The sequence below is a fragment of the Camellia sinensis genome, chromosome 7 (genome assembly GCF_055761805.1).
Source record: "Camellia sinensis isolate YWXY chromosome 7, ASM5576180v1, whole genome shotgun sequence".
Lineage (NCBI taxonomy): Eukaryota > Viridiplantae > Streptophyta > Magnoliopsida > Ericales > Theaceae > Camellia > Camellia sinensis.
In genome coordinates, this window is record NC_138967.1 from 163,856,187 (window position 1) to 163,874,764 (window position 18,578).

At 36.9% G+C, this 18,578-nt stretch overlaps 1 protein-coding gene across 3 annotated transcripts in view; it reads right to left on the minus strand.

Moving 5' to 3' along the window:
* Positions 1-3,756: 3,756 nt before the first annotated feature.
* The window catches only part of LOC114315562 (large ribosomal subunit protein eL20z), a 34,015-nt gene continuing 19,193 nt past the window's right edge, over positions 3,757-18,578 (minus strand). For all 3 annotated transcript variants that reach the window (XR_014336352.1, XM_082879686.1, XM_082879687.1), the window contains 2 exons: positions 4,894-4,951; positions 3,757-4,210 (listed from right to left, as the gene is read on the minus strand). Coding sequence is in view for 2 of the 3 variants with exons in the window: in XM_082879686.1 (XP_082735812.1) it covers positions 4,906-4,951 (46 nt within the window). In the remaining variant the exon portion in view is untranslated. The remainder of the gene's footprint in view (positions 4,211-4,893; positions 4,952-18,578) is intronic.

An 18,578-nucleotide genomic window follows, 5' to 3' on the forward strand; every position in this document is an offset into this window, starting at 1 on the left:
AAATCTTAGTCGGGAAATGTTTAAATAATAAATAAAAAAAATCACTATTGGCGACTAAAAATTTAGTCGCTAAATGTATGATTTCAAAAAATGGAATTGCATTTGGCGACAAAAAAATTCGTCGCTGAAGACCTGTGAATTGGCGACTAACAGGTTTTTAGTCGCCAAAGGAATGGGCGACCATGAATTCGCGATAACAGTGGCGACTAAAAGTTTTTGTCGGGAAAAGTGAAAATTCGACCTTTGGCAACTAAAAAAGGATTTAGTCGTCAAAGGTGTATTTTCTTGTAGTGCAAAAATGAAATACCTACCATTCAATGTACAACTTTCATATTTTCATAACATACGGTTTCTTTACGTCAAAGTTTTGGCATATATTGAATTTTGTTTTGCTGTTTAATTTAGAAATTAGGATTGCATCGGCGCAATCGATGGCACGCATGTTGTTGCGAAAGTGACGGGACCCGATGTAGTGACATATTTTGGACGCAAATACTGTCACATCCAAAATATCATGGTCGTGATGATTTCAACATGTGTTTTACGTTCTTATCAATTGGATGGGAAGGCAGTATGCATGACAGTCGAATTTTTGCTAAAATAATCAACAATGAAAATGTGCTGTTTTCGCACCTGGAGGAAGGTATAGACAATTGTTTAAAAAAAATTAAGTATGTAGAAATATGGAGGGAAAGCTTATAGCGTTATATGTTTACATCCGGCAAGGAAATATTATCTTGTTGATTCGGGCTATCCTAATTGAACGGGTAACCTCACATTGTACAAGGGCTATCGTTACCACTAACAAGATTTTCGGCTAGGTGCAAGGAAGCAGCGAACCCAAAAGAATTATTTAACAAGGCACACTCGACGTTACGCAGTGTCGTTGAACGAACATTCGAAGCGTTGAAAAATCAATGGGGGTTTATCAAGAATATGCCTCGTTATGATTTTGTGACTGTGCAAGTGCATTTAGTTGGTGCGTCAATGACATTACTGAACTACATACGTAGAAATACGGGTAATCCAACCACTGTGCACCCCATAATAACTAAGGACGACATGGCAACCATAATCAATATGCAATACCTTTGGTAGCACATGGAGAGGATGGACTAATGGTTAGGGATGATGACCCACATATGGCAAACATGCGCCTTCTCATAAGAAACGTTTGGTCCACATACGCAACCATGACATGTTGGGAAATATCTAGGGGGAATTCGGTAAGTGACATCGAACCCAAGGGAGTTTTTGTTGTTGTTTGTATGTGTATGGAATTGTAGCACCATGGTATTTATGGTCTTGTGCGTATATATGTTATGTGATTAGGTATGTACATTCCCATTATGGTAGGTTCATGCATTGGTTATTGTCGGACAGATAATTACCAAGAAATTGTTGTCCTATGTATTACTTGAGGGGAAAATTGTTCGTACAAACCTTTGCCGTGGTTTGGAAAATTAATTTCATTAATGTATTTGCGACGTTTCTGTTTTGGGGGGATATGCAACAGTGGCTTGGTGGACCATGTTCGTTGACGTATGGAAATGCCATACTAGCAGAGCCTTGTAATATGGAAAATAACTTTTCCGTTATTTCCGTAATATTGTCGTAGTTTGTTTCATTTGTTTTATATTTTTCCTATTGCAAATCAGCAGCCATGTAAAACAAATTTCATGAAGCACAGTACAAATAATGTCAAAAAAGGGAAATGACAAAAATAAAAATTAAAAAAAAATGGTGCAATTCCATTGCAAAATCTGTAATTAATTGGAGGTGTTTTTTGAGTTGGCAAGTGGAGAGCAATTTTGTCATTTGACTTTTGGGAACATCATTTTCAATGTCAAAAAATTCAAAAAGTCAAACTAGAAAATCAAACAAACAAAAAAATTCCCGACTAAAAAAGTCAAAAAGTCAACTAAAAAAGTTATTGCCAAACGAAGGCTTAATGTCATATCAATAGTTTTTATATTAAATAATTTCAAATTTCAATATTCATATGATAATTTTGTTAGTTATAATAAAAATGCAAAAGCCACTTTCTATCTAACATCTACAACATTTTCTTTGTAAGTCAAGGTTTTTTTTTAGGGCATATTTTAATTTGTCTCCAATGATTTGGCCCATGTGCAATTTTCTTACTAACGTTTGGAAATAACTACATAACCTCTTTGTGAATTGTAGATTGAAATATACCGTTAGCCCGTTAACAATTTAATGAAAAATACCAAAATATCCCTGTATTTTCATCATTTGTTTGAATGATAAAGCTCACTTTAACGCTCTGTACTTTATTTCATATATGATTTACTTCCCTTGAAAGAAATTTAAAAATGAGCATACAACCCCTTATGCATGTTACATGTTTCATACTTGCTATTAAATTGGATGGAATATTAATTGTGCACCTCAGTTCACAAACTACAAAGAGGTTCTATTGTCATTTTCAAACGTTGGGTAAGTAAACCGCACATGGTCCAAACTACAGGAAATAAAATAAAATTTGCCCAATTTTTTTTAATTTAGAATTTAAATTTTCCTAAGTGAGATAAAATAAAATAGCATAATGGATTATTCAAAATTGATCAAACTGGTCACCATAGCATTACTGTCCTTTCTATTTGTACCAAAGCAAAAATGAATTTTTTTTACAATAGTAAATAAATATTAATTTTCTTCTCAATTTCCTAACCAGAAATGAATAATTCCGCTGTGTGTGCTGGTGTAAGGATGTAGACATGTGCATGTTGTTTGCTTGCGTGCACAAGTGCATGTTATTTTCTTGGGTGCTTAAAGAATTTGTTATCATGTGAAATTTCTTCAGCCCTTCACCTCTACATCGTTCTTTAAATTATTTTAAGAATAAAATTTGTAATTTCAATTAATAGCTTCTTAGTCTGAAGTTGTAAACATTTTTGTTAATCTATATCAATTTCATAAGAGATCGCCCACTTTTTAACCAAACCAACCTACCGAGGCTTATATTTACCAATCTGGCATTGTACCCTCAGCTCATGTTTGTTTGGGTAGACATGAACTTGGGATTGGATTAATAGTCCAATAAAATTATTAATCCGATGTTTGATTAAACAATTGAAGTACGGACTAATTATTTTAAACTTGACTTTTAGTTAAGATAGGATACATAATCCAATGGATTCGCAATCCTAGGATTATTAGTCATAAGAATGCTAATCCAGTCCGCCCAAACAAACATGACCCAATACATTACAACCAATTATATAACATTCATAATATTTTGTAAACTATGTAGTCATTCAATTTCTATGATACGCCCCCAATAAATGAATAAGAGATGATAGATTAAGCGAATTGTCCTTCAAAAAGATCTAAATCATTTTATTCAATTAATAAACTACTTATAATGAATCAAGAACAAGCAAAACAAGATTAGAAAGTATATTACCAATCTTAATCAGTATGTCAAGCAAGGTTTTAATTACCTATTCAATTTGCAATCAAGCATCGTACTGTTTAACGCATCACAACTAATTATATAAAACCTCAAAAGTACAAACATTTCTAAGAAAGTGATGTGTTTGTGTCAGACACCAATATTCGTTAGATACTTCATGATACATACATGTTTAACACTCATCAAAATGTATTAAATTTGTTTTTTAAAACCACAACACTTGAAAGACACGTGTCTATCGAATAGATACGCGTGAAACAAATTATATATTTAAACAAGATAAATTAAGATACGATAATAAAACAAAACAATTTAAATTTATAAAAATTAATATCATATTATGTTTTTATTATCTTTAGGTGGTGTTTGACAAGTGGTGTTGCGGCTAAAATAGCTATAAAAAACAAAATAAGCTATTTTAGTCACAACAAACAAAACATTACATCTAACCCATAATCATTACACTCTTCTCTTACAAAAAAAGTCAAAAAAGCCAAAAAATCAAAAAATCCTTCCCAGACCAAGCTTTTTAACCCAGGCTAAAATAGCCAAAAAAGTTAAAAAGCAAACTCACTTCCCAAACGGAGGCTTAGATGATCATTTTATGTTGTTTTTCACAAAAATTTATGTGACATTGACGTCTCTATCGAGTTTCAACAATCTCGACCATTAAAATGAGTAACTAGACTATACATGCAGGAAAAGAAGCTATTCAGTATCACCACCATTAATGTCATTGCCTGTAGCGCCAAAGATGATAGCAATAACAGCCTGCACATAATAAGCAGCATCACTGAGTCATAGCTGAGCAAGGGGGGTAAAGAATATTTTATTTTATATTTTTGATCAGCAACAAAGTAATTTTATCGAGTAAAAAGCCAAAAAATACAAAAGGCGACTAGAAGTCCTCAAATATCAATAAAAAGGACAATAAAAATCACACCAAAATGACACAAAGACAAGAAATATAAAGAGTTAAACTAAGATTTCAACTAAAAGCAAGGGGGTGAAGAATATAAAAAACTAATGTAGCGTTTGGTAGAGTTTTAGAATCATGATTTGAGAATATAATTGTATTTTGAACTTGTGAGTTTTGGAATTATAATTTGAGTGTGAAAAATTTGTTTGGTTATGAGTTTTGAAAAAAAGTTTAAAATTGAGTTTGAAATTTTTGATGTGAGATATTTGATTCAAAAACTTATAACTTATAACTAAACACACAATCCAAAATTCTATTCAAAGCTCATAAAAAAATTTAAAAAAAACTCCGAAAATATTTTTTATTTAAAATATAAAAATAATGGGTGCAAAAAAAAAAAACACAAACACTGTTCTGGTCAACCGGCCTGACGTCTGGATGTATTTTCAAAAGTGGCTATAGAATCAATTTTTGAAAACTTTAACCAAACACCACACTCAAACCAAGGGGTAAAATTGAGTTTTAAAAGCCTTACCAAAGAGTCTGTTCACTGTTTAGTTGACGGTAATGCCTTTTCCCATTTCCCAGCGTCTCTGCATAGAGAAAAAATATATTACCAAAATCCAACGCGCTCTCTCACATAGAGATGGATCCACAATTATAACACTGGGTCAAAGTATATTACCCCTAATCGAAAAATTTGTTGAAAAATTTAAAATGCAATACTAATATAAAAATATCAATAATATTATCATCAACTAAACATCGTTTATCAACATAGTTTGACTACAAAATTATGATCATATTCTATTGATTGTATTAACTACAATAATAAATAATAAATAACTATTGCGATAAATGAAAAAAATATAAATGACACAACTCACATATTAAATAAAAGAGTATGATAAGATATCTGAGCCATAAACACAGGGCAGAGCATGTAGGGCAGCCTCAGCAGTAGTCAAAGCTGCAGCCGCAGCCTGCAGTAGCCAAGGCTGCAGCCTTAGCCATTACCAAAGACACAGCCAGCTGCAGCTCAAGCCACACATGACAAGGCTGCAGTATGAGCTGCAGTATCAAGCTTCGGTTGACTCTCCTCAGAGCAAGTTGGTAGTTTGTTAGAACTATAGTTGGATGCAAGTAGTTATGGTTAGGTTAGGTAGTTAGTAATTATGGTTAAGCAATTGTATCACATGTATATAATGTACTAGAACCCTCTGTAACTGAATCTCAGTTTCTTTATGGTATCAGAGCTCTAAAGCTACTACGATCTAAGGTCTTTTAATGGCTATTCCAAACCCTAACCTCACTAGCCTCACACCAGCAACAGCAATCTCCATGGCTTCACGTTCCTCATCTTCTTTACCTGCAAATCTGACACTACTAATCTGTAATCTCAATGCTCTTGTTACAACCATGCTTGATTCAACAAATTACATTGTTTGGAAGAGTCAATTGCATAATATCCTGAAAGCTACGAAGCTTCTTGGATATATTGATGGATCAGAGGTATGTCCTCCCTCAGTGTAGTTGATTCCAACAATAATGAAGTTCAGAATCCTGAATATACACCGTGGATCACAATTGATGCCCATCTATTGAGCTGTATAACAGCAACATTATCACCATCTGTTTACACATCTGTGATTCAGTGTCAATCTAGTTCTGAGGTCTGGAATGTTCTTGCAAAGAGATTCACATCTCTTTCCAGATCTCATATTTCATCAGTTAAAGCACAAACTCAGTCGAATTACCAAAAAAGGTTGAACAATGGAAGATTACTTGAGTCAATTCAAATCCATTTCAGATCAGCTTTCTTTAACTTCATCACATGTGGATGCAGAGGATTGATCTTGTTAATTCTCAATGGTTTACCAGATGAATATAATGCTTTCAAAACCACAATTAGGGCCCGATCTGCTCCTATTTCTCTGGAAGATTTGTCTGCTCTTCTCTGTTCTGAACCCATTCATGTTGAGTCTTCACTCAAACACACTCATGCTGCAGAAATTCCATTTGCTTATTCTGCTACTCGAGGCTATAGAGGCTCTTCTTCTCGAGGCAGACGCTATTCCACAAGAGGTAGGGGAGGCCATACCCATAGAGGCTCTTGTCAAGGTTCTCAGACTACTCAGGTTAATCCCTTTCAAACAAGAGGAGGTCATCACTATCAAAGAGGTGGTAGGACAGGTCACAATACTAATTCTGTGATCTGTCAGATCTGTGGAAAAGCAAATCACACTGCCCCTAGAATGCTGGTTCAGTTGGGACACATCTTATCAGACAGGTCAACACACTCCATCACAATAAGCCAAAGCCTATGTGGCTGCAACTCCAGCTATGACTTCACCATCATCTGCTTCCTCATCTGCTTCAAATTGGTTCTTGGACTCTGCAGCCACAAGTCATATGACAAATGACCTGAGTAACTTGTCCACTTATCAACCTTATCAAGGATACAATCAGGTGGCTATTGGTGATGGTTCCACCTTGCCTATTTCACACACTGGTAATGATTTATTTCCAACTCCTAAGTTTCCCTTTCATCTCACCAACATGCTTTGTGTTCCTTCCATTTCCCCAAACTTGCTTTCAGTTCATCAATTAGCAGTAGATAATCATTGTACCATTACTTTTGATGAACATTCTTTTGTTGCTCAGGACAAGACTACTCAGAAGGAGCTATATAGAGGTTCTTATTCTCATGGCCTCTATCCTCTTGCATCTTCCTCTACTTTTGTTGCAACTTCATCTCCAGTCTGCTTGTCTTGTTCCACAAGGCCTTCTTCTCCTGGTTCACTCAATGCTGCTCCTAATTGGCATTTTAGACTTGGCCATCCTTCTTCCAGGAAGCTTCATCATGTTCTTACTCATAGTCATTTGTCTACTAATAAAACTTCTAGTCTATGTGAGCATTGTTGTGTTTCCAAAAGTCATAGACTACCTTTTAACTTGTCCAATTCAACTATTAATAAACCACTGGCTCTCATGGGTTCCTTTTTCAGCTTCTTGTTCAAGCTATAAATACTATGTTTTGTTCATAGATGATTTCAGTAAATTCACATGGCTTTTTCCTCTTCATTATGAGAGTGAAGTATTCACTAACTTTCTGGAATTTAAATCTTTTGTTGAAACACAATTCACTACCAAGTTACAAGTTCTAAAAAGAAACAATGGGGGTGAATATATTAGTACTCAATTCCAGGAATTTCTCAAACTAAAAGGCATTGACCATTAATTAACTTGTAGGCATCATATTGAGACAACTATTACTCTTATGCATCAATCTCCATTGCCTTTGGTTTATTAGTTCAATGCTCTTGCCACCTCTGTGTTCTTAATCAATAGACTGCATACACTCAAACTTCAAAACAGTACTCCCTTTGAGGTTTTGTTTCATCAAAAACCTGATTATCAGTTCTTGAGAACTTTTGGCTGCAGGTGTTATCCTTGGCTTAAACCTTACAACTCCCTTAAACTTCAGCTTAGGTCTGTTCCATGTGTGTTTATAGGGTATATCAACCCTCTGTTAAAAGCTATAGATATCTTGACCCAAGTACCAACAAAGTCTATGAATCTCGCCATGTTGTTTTTTGTGAGACCTTTTTAGTCTTCGTCGTTCTCTTCTTCCTCATCAGCTCCATCTTTCTCTACTTTATCCCATCTCACTACCTTACACAATTTTTTCTGGTCTACATCTCCTGTGCCTTCTCCTTTTTCTGCTCCAGTAGCACCCGTCTCCCCTACACCTGCTCCACTTGCGTCTGCAGCTTCTGCATTTGCTGCACCTGCATCTGCTGTCTCTCCTGGCTTACCTCCTGTTCCTTCACATGCCCCTATTTCTTCTTCTTCACCTCAAATTCCAATTTCTTCTCTTTTTATAGATCTTCCTCATATTTCCTCTTCAAATTCTCATTCCATGGTAACCATATACAAGGCCAAACTTCCTCTTGTGTCTTCTTCTACTTGTTTGTTGGCTTCTACTGATCATGTTGAACCTCAATCTTATCAGGAAGTATCTACTTCTCCTAATTGGCAAGCTGCTATGCTTGATGAATATCAAGCCTTGCAAAGACAAGGTACTTGGTCTTTAGTTCCACCTCCACCCACCAAGCAAGACATTGGCTGCAAATGGGTGTTTAGACTTAAGAGAAACTCAGATGGCTCTGTAGCTAGGCATAAAGCAAGATTAGTTGCTCAGGGTTTTCTTCAAACTAAAAGGGTGGACTATCATGAAACCTTTAGTCCTGTAGCTAAACAACCTACAATTAGGGTGCTTCTATGTCTTGCTCTACATCATCATTGGTCTATTAAGCAACTTGACATTTCAAATGCCTTTCTTCATGGAATGCTTGAATAAGAAGTCTATATGCAGCAACCCCAAGGTTTCATTGATACTTCTAATCCATCTCTTGTTTGTAAACTTCACAAAACTCTCTATGGCTTAAAGCAAGCTCCAAGAGCTTGGTTCTCTACACTTTCCTCTTTTTTTCTTTCTCATGACTTTATTCCTAGTCATTGTGATTCCTCTTTATTAGTCAAGAAAACTCCTACTTCCATTACCATTCTTCTCGCCTATGTTGATGATATTCTTCTCACTGGTAGTGATCCTCTTAGTATCTCCACTCTTATTCAACAAATGCATTTTGCTTTCTCTATGAAAGAGTTCGGATTTCTCAATTATTTTTTGGGCATCTCTGTCTCTTCTTCTTCTTCTTCTTCTTCTTCTTCTTCTTCTTCAGGCTAAGTTTTGTCTCAGCAAAAGTATGCCTTAGAAATCTTAGCTAAGGCTGGTATGAGTAATTGTAAGCCCTATGCTTCTCCCATGGCTACTAAGGTTGCTAACTCTGTTGTTGATGACCCTCCTTTCTCTCAGCCTAGTCTTTACAGAAATTTAGTGGGAGCTCTTCAATATCTAACCATCACTACGCCAGATCTTAGTTTTACTGTTAATCATCTTTGTCAATATTTGTAAAATCCTTTGCAAAGTCATTTTACAACAGTTAAGAGACTTCTCAGATATCTCAAAGTAACGTTAAGTCGTGGCCTTCATTTTACCAATGGCCCTCTTGTTCTTAATGCTTTCTCAGATTCGAATTGGGCTAACAATGTTATTGATAGAAGATCTACTACAGGGCATTGTGTATTTCTTGCTCCCAATCTTGTTTCTTGGTGTGCTAAAAAGCAGCCCACAATTTCAAGATCATCCTCAGAAGCAGAATATAGAGGTTTAGCTCAAGTTTCTGCTGAGTGAAGCTGGCTTGGCATGCTTCTTGCTGAACTCCATGCATCTGTTCCCACTCTCTAGTGTGATAATTGTCTGTCATAGCCTTGGCTCGCAATCCAGTTTTACATGCTAGGACCAAGCACATTGAGGTTGACTATCATTATGTCAAAGAAAGAATGGCCGCCAAAAAGATTGTCATTTGCCATATTGCTTCTACTGATCAAATTGCAGATATTCTCACTAAACTTCTTTCAATCTCTAGGTTTCAGTATCTTCAAGGCAAATTTCAGGTCTTTCCATGTCCCCAAAGTTTGAGGGGAAATGATAAGATATCTGAGCTGAGCATAGACACAGGGCAGCTTCAGCAGCAGTCAAGGCTGCGGCCGCAGCCTGTAGTAGCCAAGGCTGCAACCTCAGCCATAGCCAAAGACACAGCAGCTGCAGCACAAGCCACACATGACAAGGCTGCAGTATAACCTGCAGTATGAAGCCTAAGTCGACTCTCCTCAGAACAAGTTAGTTTGTTAGAACCATAGTTAGATGCATGTAGTTATGGTTAGGTTAGGTAGTTAGTAGTTATGGTTAAGCAATTGTATCACATGGAACTGGTATTGAATGGAATGAATCTCACAATTTCTTTAGAGTATACCCCAAAGTAGACATAAATAAGGACGGGGAGACTAATATTTGATAAAACTTGTTTAAAAAATTAGTTTAAAATTTAGTCATTATATTTAATTTGGGGGATGCAAGCCCTAAAGTTTTGGGGGTGCGAACCTCTATAATTTTGGTAATGTGAAATGTTAGGATTTTAAAATTTTCTTATTAATTACTGGTATAATATGAGGGGTTTTTTTTCTTCTAAATTTTTAGGAGTGAGGTCACTGCCTTCTGGATCCATCCTTGCTCTCACGTAGTATGTGTTATGCTAAATATGAAATATAGAAAAGCTAACAAACAAATTGTTGGACGATCTTGTGTACTTGTGTGTGAAACCAATGATAGACCAAAATAATTCAAAAATTAAACTGAAAATAATAACTTACGAAATGTAAAAATTCTGAAAATCCACAAAGAATAGTAAATGATCAAGCCTTGTGTTTGCCACAATGTTCTAAAGACTTAATTCGCCCCTCGCTCCGGTGCTCACGAGTTGAATGGACGTCCATATTTCAAGATACAACGATCAAGAACCTAGTAGAAGTAACACTTCAATGGTCGAGTTTGGTGAACGAACAAAGTGGTGTACTCTCTTTGACAGAAAGTAAAGAGTAGAATGGAGAGAAGACGAGTTGATTTTGAAGCAGAATGAATGCAACAGTGTTATATAGGCAAATTCATGCTTTTTCGAAAGACCACGATGACTATTGAGATTGAAAAGGCCTGTTTGGTGGAAGAGGTGCATTAGAACAATCATGTCTGCTCTTAGAGTAGTGCGTTCGAATTATGGATCACACCCAATTCGGTTTTGACCAAATAAATAAACAATCACGGATTTATTTAAATAATAATTTTATTTTAATTTAAATAAACTTTGTCAAAAATTAATATACTATAAATGATTGACCCACATCCTGATTAATATATTATAAATGATTGACCCACGTCCTGGCCCAGTTCAGCTTGGGGTAGCGGTAGGTAAGGGTGGGCATTCATCTACATAATAAGGGATTTTTTGTCTGTCCAAGCCTGTCCCAGCCCTAACATCGAGCCTCTACATCTGTCCAAACTCGACCCAAAAATAATTATAAATCCTAAACCCACCCATCGGGATTATATGTTAAAAAAAAATTAAAACATTCCATAATTAAATTCAATCACACATTATATTTCTTAAATAAATTCAAGCACACATCACTACAAATGTAAATTTTAATAAAATCAATAAAGATAAAGTATACATCTCAATAAAAAATATATATTTTAATATATTATAATTAATTAATTAATTTAATAGCAGGTCAGGCTGGGTTGAAAATATAAATCCCAAACACAGCCCATTAATATATGGGCTGAAAATGTTGGCCCAACCCAGCCTTATGGATTAAAACAACCTTCTCAAATCCTAAAAAAATAGGGTTAGGCCAAGTAGGTTGGATGGGCCAACGAGCCGATGCCCACCCCTAGCGGCAGGGTGCGTGTGTGGTGGACCACATTTGGTCTTCCCTCCTAATAAAACTTGTGGGGCTTTTGGGACCAGCACTTGTAGAACGGTCTAGTAAATGATGTCCCAGAGGAAACTGGAGGTCCAAAAAAGGGTTTAATTGATTTAAAGAGTTGCCACCCGGTTATGTCTCCTGAAACTTTTTATATGAATCCAAGGATAAGCATTAGCTCCATCATTACCAAGTGAAAATGAGTTCGGAAGCCAAGTTAATAATTATGAAGGTATTAAGTACCCATTTAACTTAACCATACGGTTAGTCTCTAGTTAGCATGAATTTTTCTTTATAAACTAAAAATAAACTTACATGCGTATTTATGAGATATGAGCAAAAAGATAAATAATCAAAGCAATAAAAATAATTATTATTCGATAACAAGAAAGGAAGAGGGAAAAAAAATCATGAAAAATCTTTTAGTTCAATAATGTAATAAAAAGAAAGATAATGAAGTAAACTTCCTAAATAACACAATACATGTGCAGAATAAAGGTAACATGTAATCTTAATTTTAAAGGAAGCTCCTATCATGTTTCTAAGTGTTCAAACTACACTAATATGCTGCAAATTAAATAAAAAATGACAACAAAAGGATCAAAACAGTGAGCAAATTATGGCTATAAAACACATACTATAGGAAAATATGGATGGACCTATCTAAAGAAATGCATGGCATGTTTCATGGGCATACGATACAATTTGGAGTTTAAAACTATAATTTCCCACAGCTATTTCATGCTCACACAGTAGGTATTCCAATGCTAAAAATCAAAGAAAATGTTGTGGCATGCAATTCAAAACTTCACTACTTACAAACTAAAGAAATGCTAAAAGGAAAAGCAAAATGCGTAATTTTATGACAATCTAATGAACTTTAACATGGAAAATACGTACTCCTCAAAGATACAAATCTTACATACACAAATAAAACTCTTCTAATAATTCACCTTAAAGGCGATAAATGTGATTTTCTTGAATAACATGTGAGAAATGATTATTCTAAGAATTCATAATTATGCAATGACTATATTATGGCTAGCTAAGCATGAAAAACCAGTACATTTGTATTAAAATCTATCACTACATGATTAAGAGTCAAAACATGCATTTTCAAGCAAATATCTATGCATTTGTTTAAAGAAATGAACGCCAAAGTTAATAAAAACTAGGAAAACAGTAAGTTATACCTATAGAAGCGTGATTGAAATAGCAACAAAGCCGCCAGCCTTGTCCCTTTCGATATTCCTTCGGTTATTTTTACTTGAAGATGACTAGCTTGATTTGAAGACTTGAACAAGATTTTCAATGTTTGAGAGTTGTAGAGTGTTTAAATACTGATTTAGGGGCTGGGATATAGATGATTTCAGAGGTTTGAGAAGATATTTACACAAGACTTTAGCAAGGTGAAAAGAATTGAGATCTCCTTCCCTTACCAATTCTTAGCCCTAGTGTTTCTCAAAGCTTTCTCTATGATTCCTCTCTCCTCCCAACTAAAAAGAGGCCTCTATTTATAGAGTCAAAGGTCGGAGATGGTGGGGAAAGTCAACTAGACAAATCTTGGACCGATGTGCAAGGACATGCAAGTACAATTGCAGAATGGCACACACTAATCACGATACGGTGCCTATCTTATCATGATATGACACCCGCCATTTTGTGTCAACATGATATGGAGCATGCCATTTCACATTATGGCACATGCCATATCGCGACAATACAACACGTGCCATGTCATAAAGCATGCCCAAAACTCAGTGTAGCTGTTGGCACATAAATTTTAACTAAATTTATGACACGTATAGAGCCTATAATAAGAAGGCTACTTTCTTAAAAAAATCAATATGATCCATTGAAGTACATAAGTAAAACGGCGTCGTATCTTAACGACGTTATTCAAGATGCTCAAATGACACGTGGAGCCTACGAAAGATGACACCTGTAGAGCCTACAGCAAGGACACCACACAGGATGAAACCCCAAAGATCAATCCGGTTAATCAGATATACGATTAATCAGATAGCGCTATTATTCAAAATTTAAATGGCGCTATCATTCAATTTGAAATTCAAATTGAAGATGAAGCATTCCTATCACCTGATGGCCCTCCATAAATATGAGGACCATCACACAAGACGGAGGATCAGAGAGAATCAGAAGTGAAAAGATCAGAGAGAGAGAGAGAGAGAAAGAAATTGAGAGCTAAACAAATTGTTACAAGAAAGAAGACGATAAGCCTAGAGAACTCAGAGCCTACGCTAATGGCGATGAATAGGTAAAGGGTTCCAAACCCAAACTGTATTTTGTATTCGAGGGTTCAAAAGCCATAACAATCTCAATAAAATATTTCTTTTTTTTTTAAATTGTCTTTTGTTGTTTATTTTGTTTTTTCATTAATCGGAGGTTTCATTTGTATAAAATGTGTAATTAACGATCTGAAATACAGATCGGAAATAAGAACCTGCTATTCAAATAATCAACACTGTTTAGTCAAAAAACTAAACAGTGGACATTTGTAACATAAAATTTTGAAATGTGTTGAAACACTTCATGTTTTAAAATTTGTGTCTACAAATTCTGGCACGCCCAATGGGACCTTATTTCTCCTCCCATCTTTTGAAGAACAAAAAAATATATATATATATATAGTTGAAACTTACTGACGTATTCTTTTGTAATAGGAATGCTGAAGCAACTGTTAGGAGACAAACCTGCACTCCAGTGGTTCTGAAATCACCAAGGTTGGAGATAACACCCATCACCCAAGGGGCTCCGAAGCGAATGCTCTTGGCTATCCCAAAGGTAGAGCCAACGAAATCCTAGAAAGATGCACTTCTTTCCCCTGTCACCCAAGGGGCTCCGGAGCGAAAGCTCTTGGCTGTCCCGAAGGTAACTGGTGTGACGAAGAAAGTCACACTTCTCCAGAAAGCTGAAAGTTTGAAAAAGATTACTGAAGATTATGTGAAAGCGTCAAAGCAGTACGCAATTGTGAGGGCCACAGCCCGAACGAAGAACTTTCTAATTCAAGCAAAGGAGGCTAATCAGTTTGCAACTACGACTTTTGTTGCAGCTTCAACGGGGGCAACAAAAAATGTTGTGGCCTAACTACTCAAAAAGGTAGAAGACTCCATTAAAATGGTGGAGTCTGCCCAGAAGAAAGCTTCTGTTGAAAACATGGCCATCATTAGGGCCATTGGGAAGAGGGTAATGACCCAAACTCCTGTTGATGGAAAAAAGGCCCCTGTTGTTGAAAAAATAGTTGCTGCCTACGAACCGATAGTTCTGTTCAGAGCACAAAATCGGTCAAACCAAATCTCAGTCAACTCTCAGGAGCCAAAGGAACACTCATTGGTTCGACAAGGTTTGAATAAGGAACACTCGTTGGCTCGACAGGATTCAAATAAGGAATACCCGTTGGCCCAACAGAATAAGGAACACTCGTTGGCTCGACAGGGTTCGAATGAGAAACACCCGTTGGCCCGACAGAATAAGGAACACCCGTTGGCTCGACAGGGTTCGAATGAGGAACACCCGTTGGCCCGACAGAATAAGGAACACCCGTTGGCCCGGGAAGGTTCGAATAAGGAACACCTGTTGGCCCAACGGGATTTGAATCAACATCAATTGACCCGCTCTAAAAATGTAGGGACTGTTTTGAAAATTCATGAGGAACTTACAAAGGCACAAACCGTTCCTTCTATGCCCTTAGGGGCTCGACTTGATATGTCATCCGGTCCAGTTTCGAAAAGACAAAGGCGAAGAAGAAATAAGGCCTTAAAGAAATTGGAACTAAGAACAGTGGCAATAAATGTTATAGGTGCTATTGAAAGGGCTCTCTCGAAAGATGAACCCCAAAAACAAATTGAAGGTCCTGTCTTTGTCGGAAAATCCAAGGTGGAGGAGGGTAAGCAACCCTTAGGAAATATTTCTACTTTGGTTGAACTATCTATGGAGGGAATAAGAAAAGGGCCTGTAACAAGGTCCATAACCCGTCAGGCTCAAAACAAAGCATCAGATGCTTCAAATATGAGTAATGTTGTGGGGGTTGATAATCCTTTATACGAACAAGATGATTCTATCTCGTTTGTTTCAACGAATATTGGAAACAATGAATTGAAAGATATCAACAAAGTTGCGGTTATGATGACTGAGGTTGAGAAAGAAGGTGAAAATTCGCAGGTCCAACAAGACCAAGGTCTCAAGGAAAAAGTGGTGGCCCTACAAGAACAACTCAAGAAAAAAGAACGGGAAATGGTTGCTATGTTGGAGCAAATGCAACAGCTGCAGGCCCAAATGACGGGACCAGGAAGTGCACCCAAACAAATGACACAACCTGTTGTGGGGACATCTGTAGGCATACAAAGTACACTAGCCCCAGGGGGCAATGGTCCTTGTTACTCTGATCTAACCAGTGGTGGTATGAATCCAATGCTCATGGCCATGATTGATGATATGGTGAGGAGACAAGTAAAGAAAGTCAAAGAAAAAGATGATGAGAATTTTCGAATAATTACAAAACCCTACCCAGCATGGGTAGATGGTGTTCCATTCCCTTCTGGTTTTTCCCAACCAGATTTCAAAATGTTTGATGGAACAGGAGATCCAAGGCAACATGTGGCTCATTTTCTTTCAAGGTGCGGGCCAATAGCCCATAATGAGGCCCTGTGTCTGTAGCTATTTGTTCAGTCACTTGAAAGTTCTGCATTTACTTGGTATGCTAACCTTCTTGAGGGATCAATCCTAAATTGAGATTCTATGGTGAAGGAGTTCCTTAAACAGTTCTGCAACACACAAAGGCGAGTTGGAGTACCAGAACTGATTGAGACCAAGCAACGTGACAATGAGTCTGTTACAGATTTCATTGCAAGATGGCGAGCTTTGACATTTGCTTGTCCTCAAAAATTTACACAATTAGAGTTAATTCGGATGTGCCTTAACAACTTCCGACATGAGCTCTCTACGGCTCTTATGGCTCAAACTTTTGAAGGATTTAATGATCTATGCACTAAAGCTCATGACATGGAGCTGCATCTAGCTAAACGAAGGAGGCCTAGGCCATTGAAAGGGTTGAGTCCTCGACTGCAGCTACAATCGAAACCAGAAAGAAGGGTCCCGTTGTAGTAGGGGCTAAAAAGCCTAAGGAATTTAAAAAGGTGACTATAAAAGAGAGGTTGGAGAAGAAGTATTCTTTCATGGATGATTTGGTCGAAGACCTATTTGAAGATCTGTTGGAGCAAAAGTTGATTGCTCTCCTTGAGGTGAAAAGACCACATGAGGTAGGAAAGACCAATGATCCAAAGTATTGCCCCTACCATCGTTTGATTAGCCATCCGATAAAAGAGTGCTTTGTTCTGAAAGATAAAATTCAGGAACTTTTGGACTCTAAAATTATCGAACTCCCTCCTCAAGAGAAAGCATCTGCTAACCCAATCACTATCGACAATGATAATAAAGGTGAATGGGTTATTTATCAGTCAAAAAGCATGAAGAAAAAACAAAATGCCACAGTGAAAGCTAGAAGTGCGGTTGATTCAACAACACAAGGGCCAAAAGTTTTCAAAAAGCAAAAATCAAAAGTTTCTAGGAAACAGAAAAAAGCCAAAGTAAGTAAGAGAAAAGGAAAAAAGAACCCAAAGAAGGAAAAGGGGGAGAAATTGGTCCCTGATGAGCAGTTAGAGCAAGGTCCTCTTGTCCCAGTCACATTGGAGGAATTTCTACCTTCAAAATTTCAATCTGTAGAGTTGCAGACATACTTTGATAAAAGAAGGGAGGAAAAGTTTACTTTGGCCCCTTGCCTAATCATCATTGTTTTGAGTGATGGCGAGGAAGATGAGGGTGAAGTTGGTTCAAAAGTTAGGGAAGGGGATTGCATTACATCTCCTATCTGTATACCTGACTCACCAGAGTATACACCAACTTCTCCAGAATACACACCAGCCTCTCCAGAATATACACCAGCTTCTCCAGAGTATACACCAGAAGCCTTTTCTCCAAAGTATTCGCCAGTACCACCAATGTACTATCAAAGCACTCCAGAATAAGTAAGGGGAACAGAACAAAGAGACACTAGGTGTAGGTCCGACTCTGAGCTTGTAAAAAAAGCGAAAAAACGACTACACTTCAAGGATGATGAGGTGAATGGCAGGTGTAAGTCGGATGATGAAGTGTGGAAGCATTCAAGTAAACAAGCAAAGTCATCTCAAGTTAAGAATCCTAATGAAGATTGGGAACTTGACTTTTCCCCTGATGATTCACCATACACATCCCCAGTTAGGACATACGATGGAGAAAGTGTATCAAGTGACCACTTTGACTTTCCTTGTAATGTCATCACTGTGGACGTAAATTTTGAAGAGCGAGAAATACATATCATTCGCAATCCAGGTGATGATGAGAAAGCAAAAATTGAAGCTAGAAGGGAAATGGAACATCAGGCAAAAGTAACAGTCTCTTTGAAAGATGAGGGTTTTGAAGCCCATCAAAATTTGAGTATTGAAAGAAATCAAATTTTTGGACACCCTTTCCCTAATTGGATCGAATGGGTTCAGTTTTCACGAGGATATGTAGTACCTCGTTTTCCTTTATATAATGGGACAGGTTGTCCAAGGCGCCATTTGGTTCGTTTCCTTGCACAATGTGGAAACACAGTAAAAAGCCAGGCGTTACTTCTACGGCAGTTCGTTCTTTCTTTGGAAGGATGGGCAGCGGATTGGTACTTCAGCCTACCACCTAATTCAATCCCAGATTGGGACACCATGGCTAATCGATTCTATAGGACATTTTATAAACCATGGCCAATAGAAATTGAGATGTCAAAACATTTGGATGACG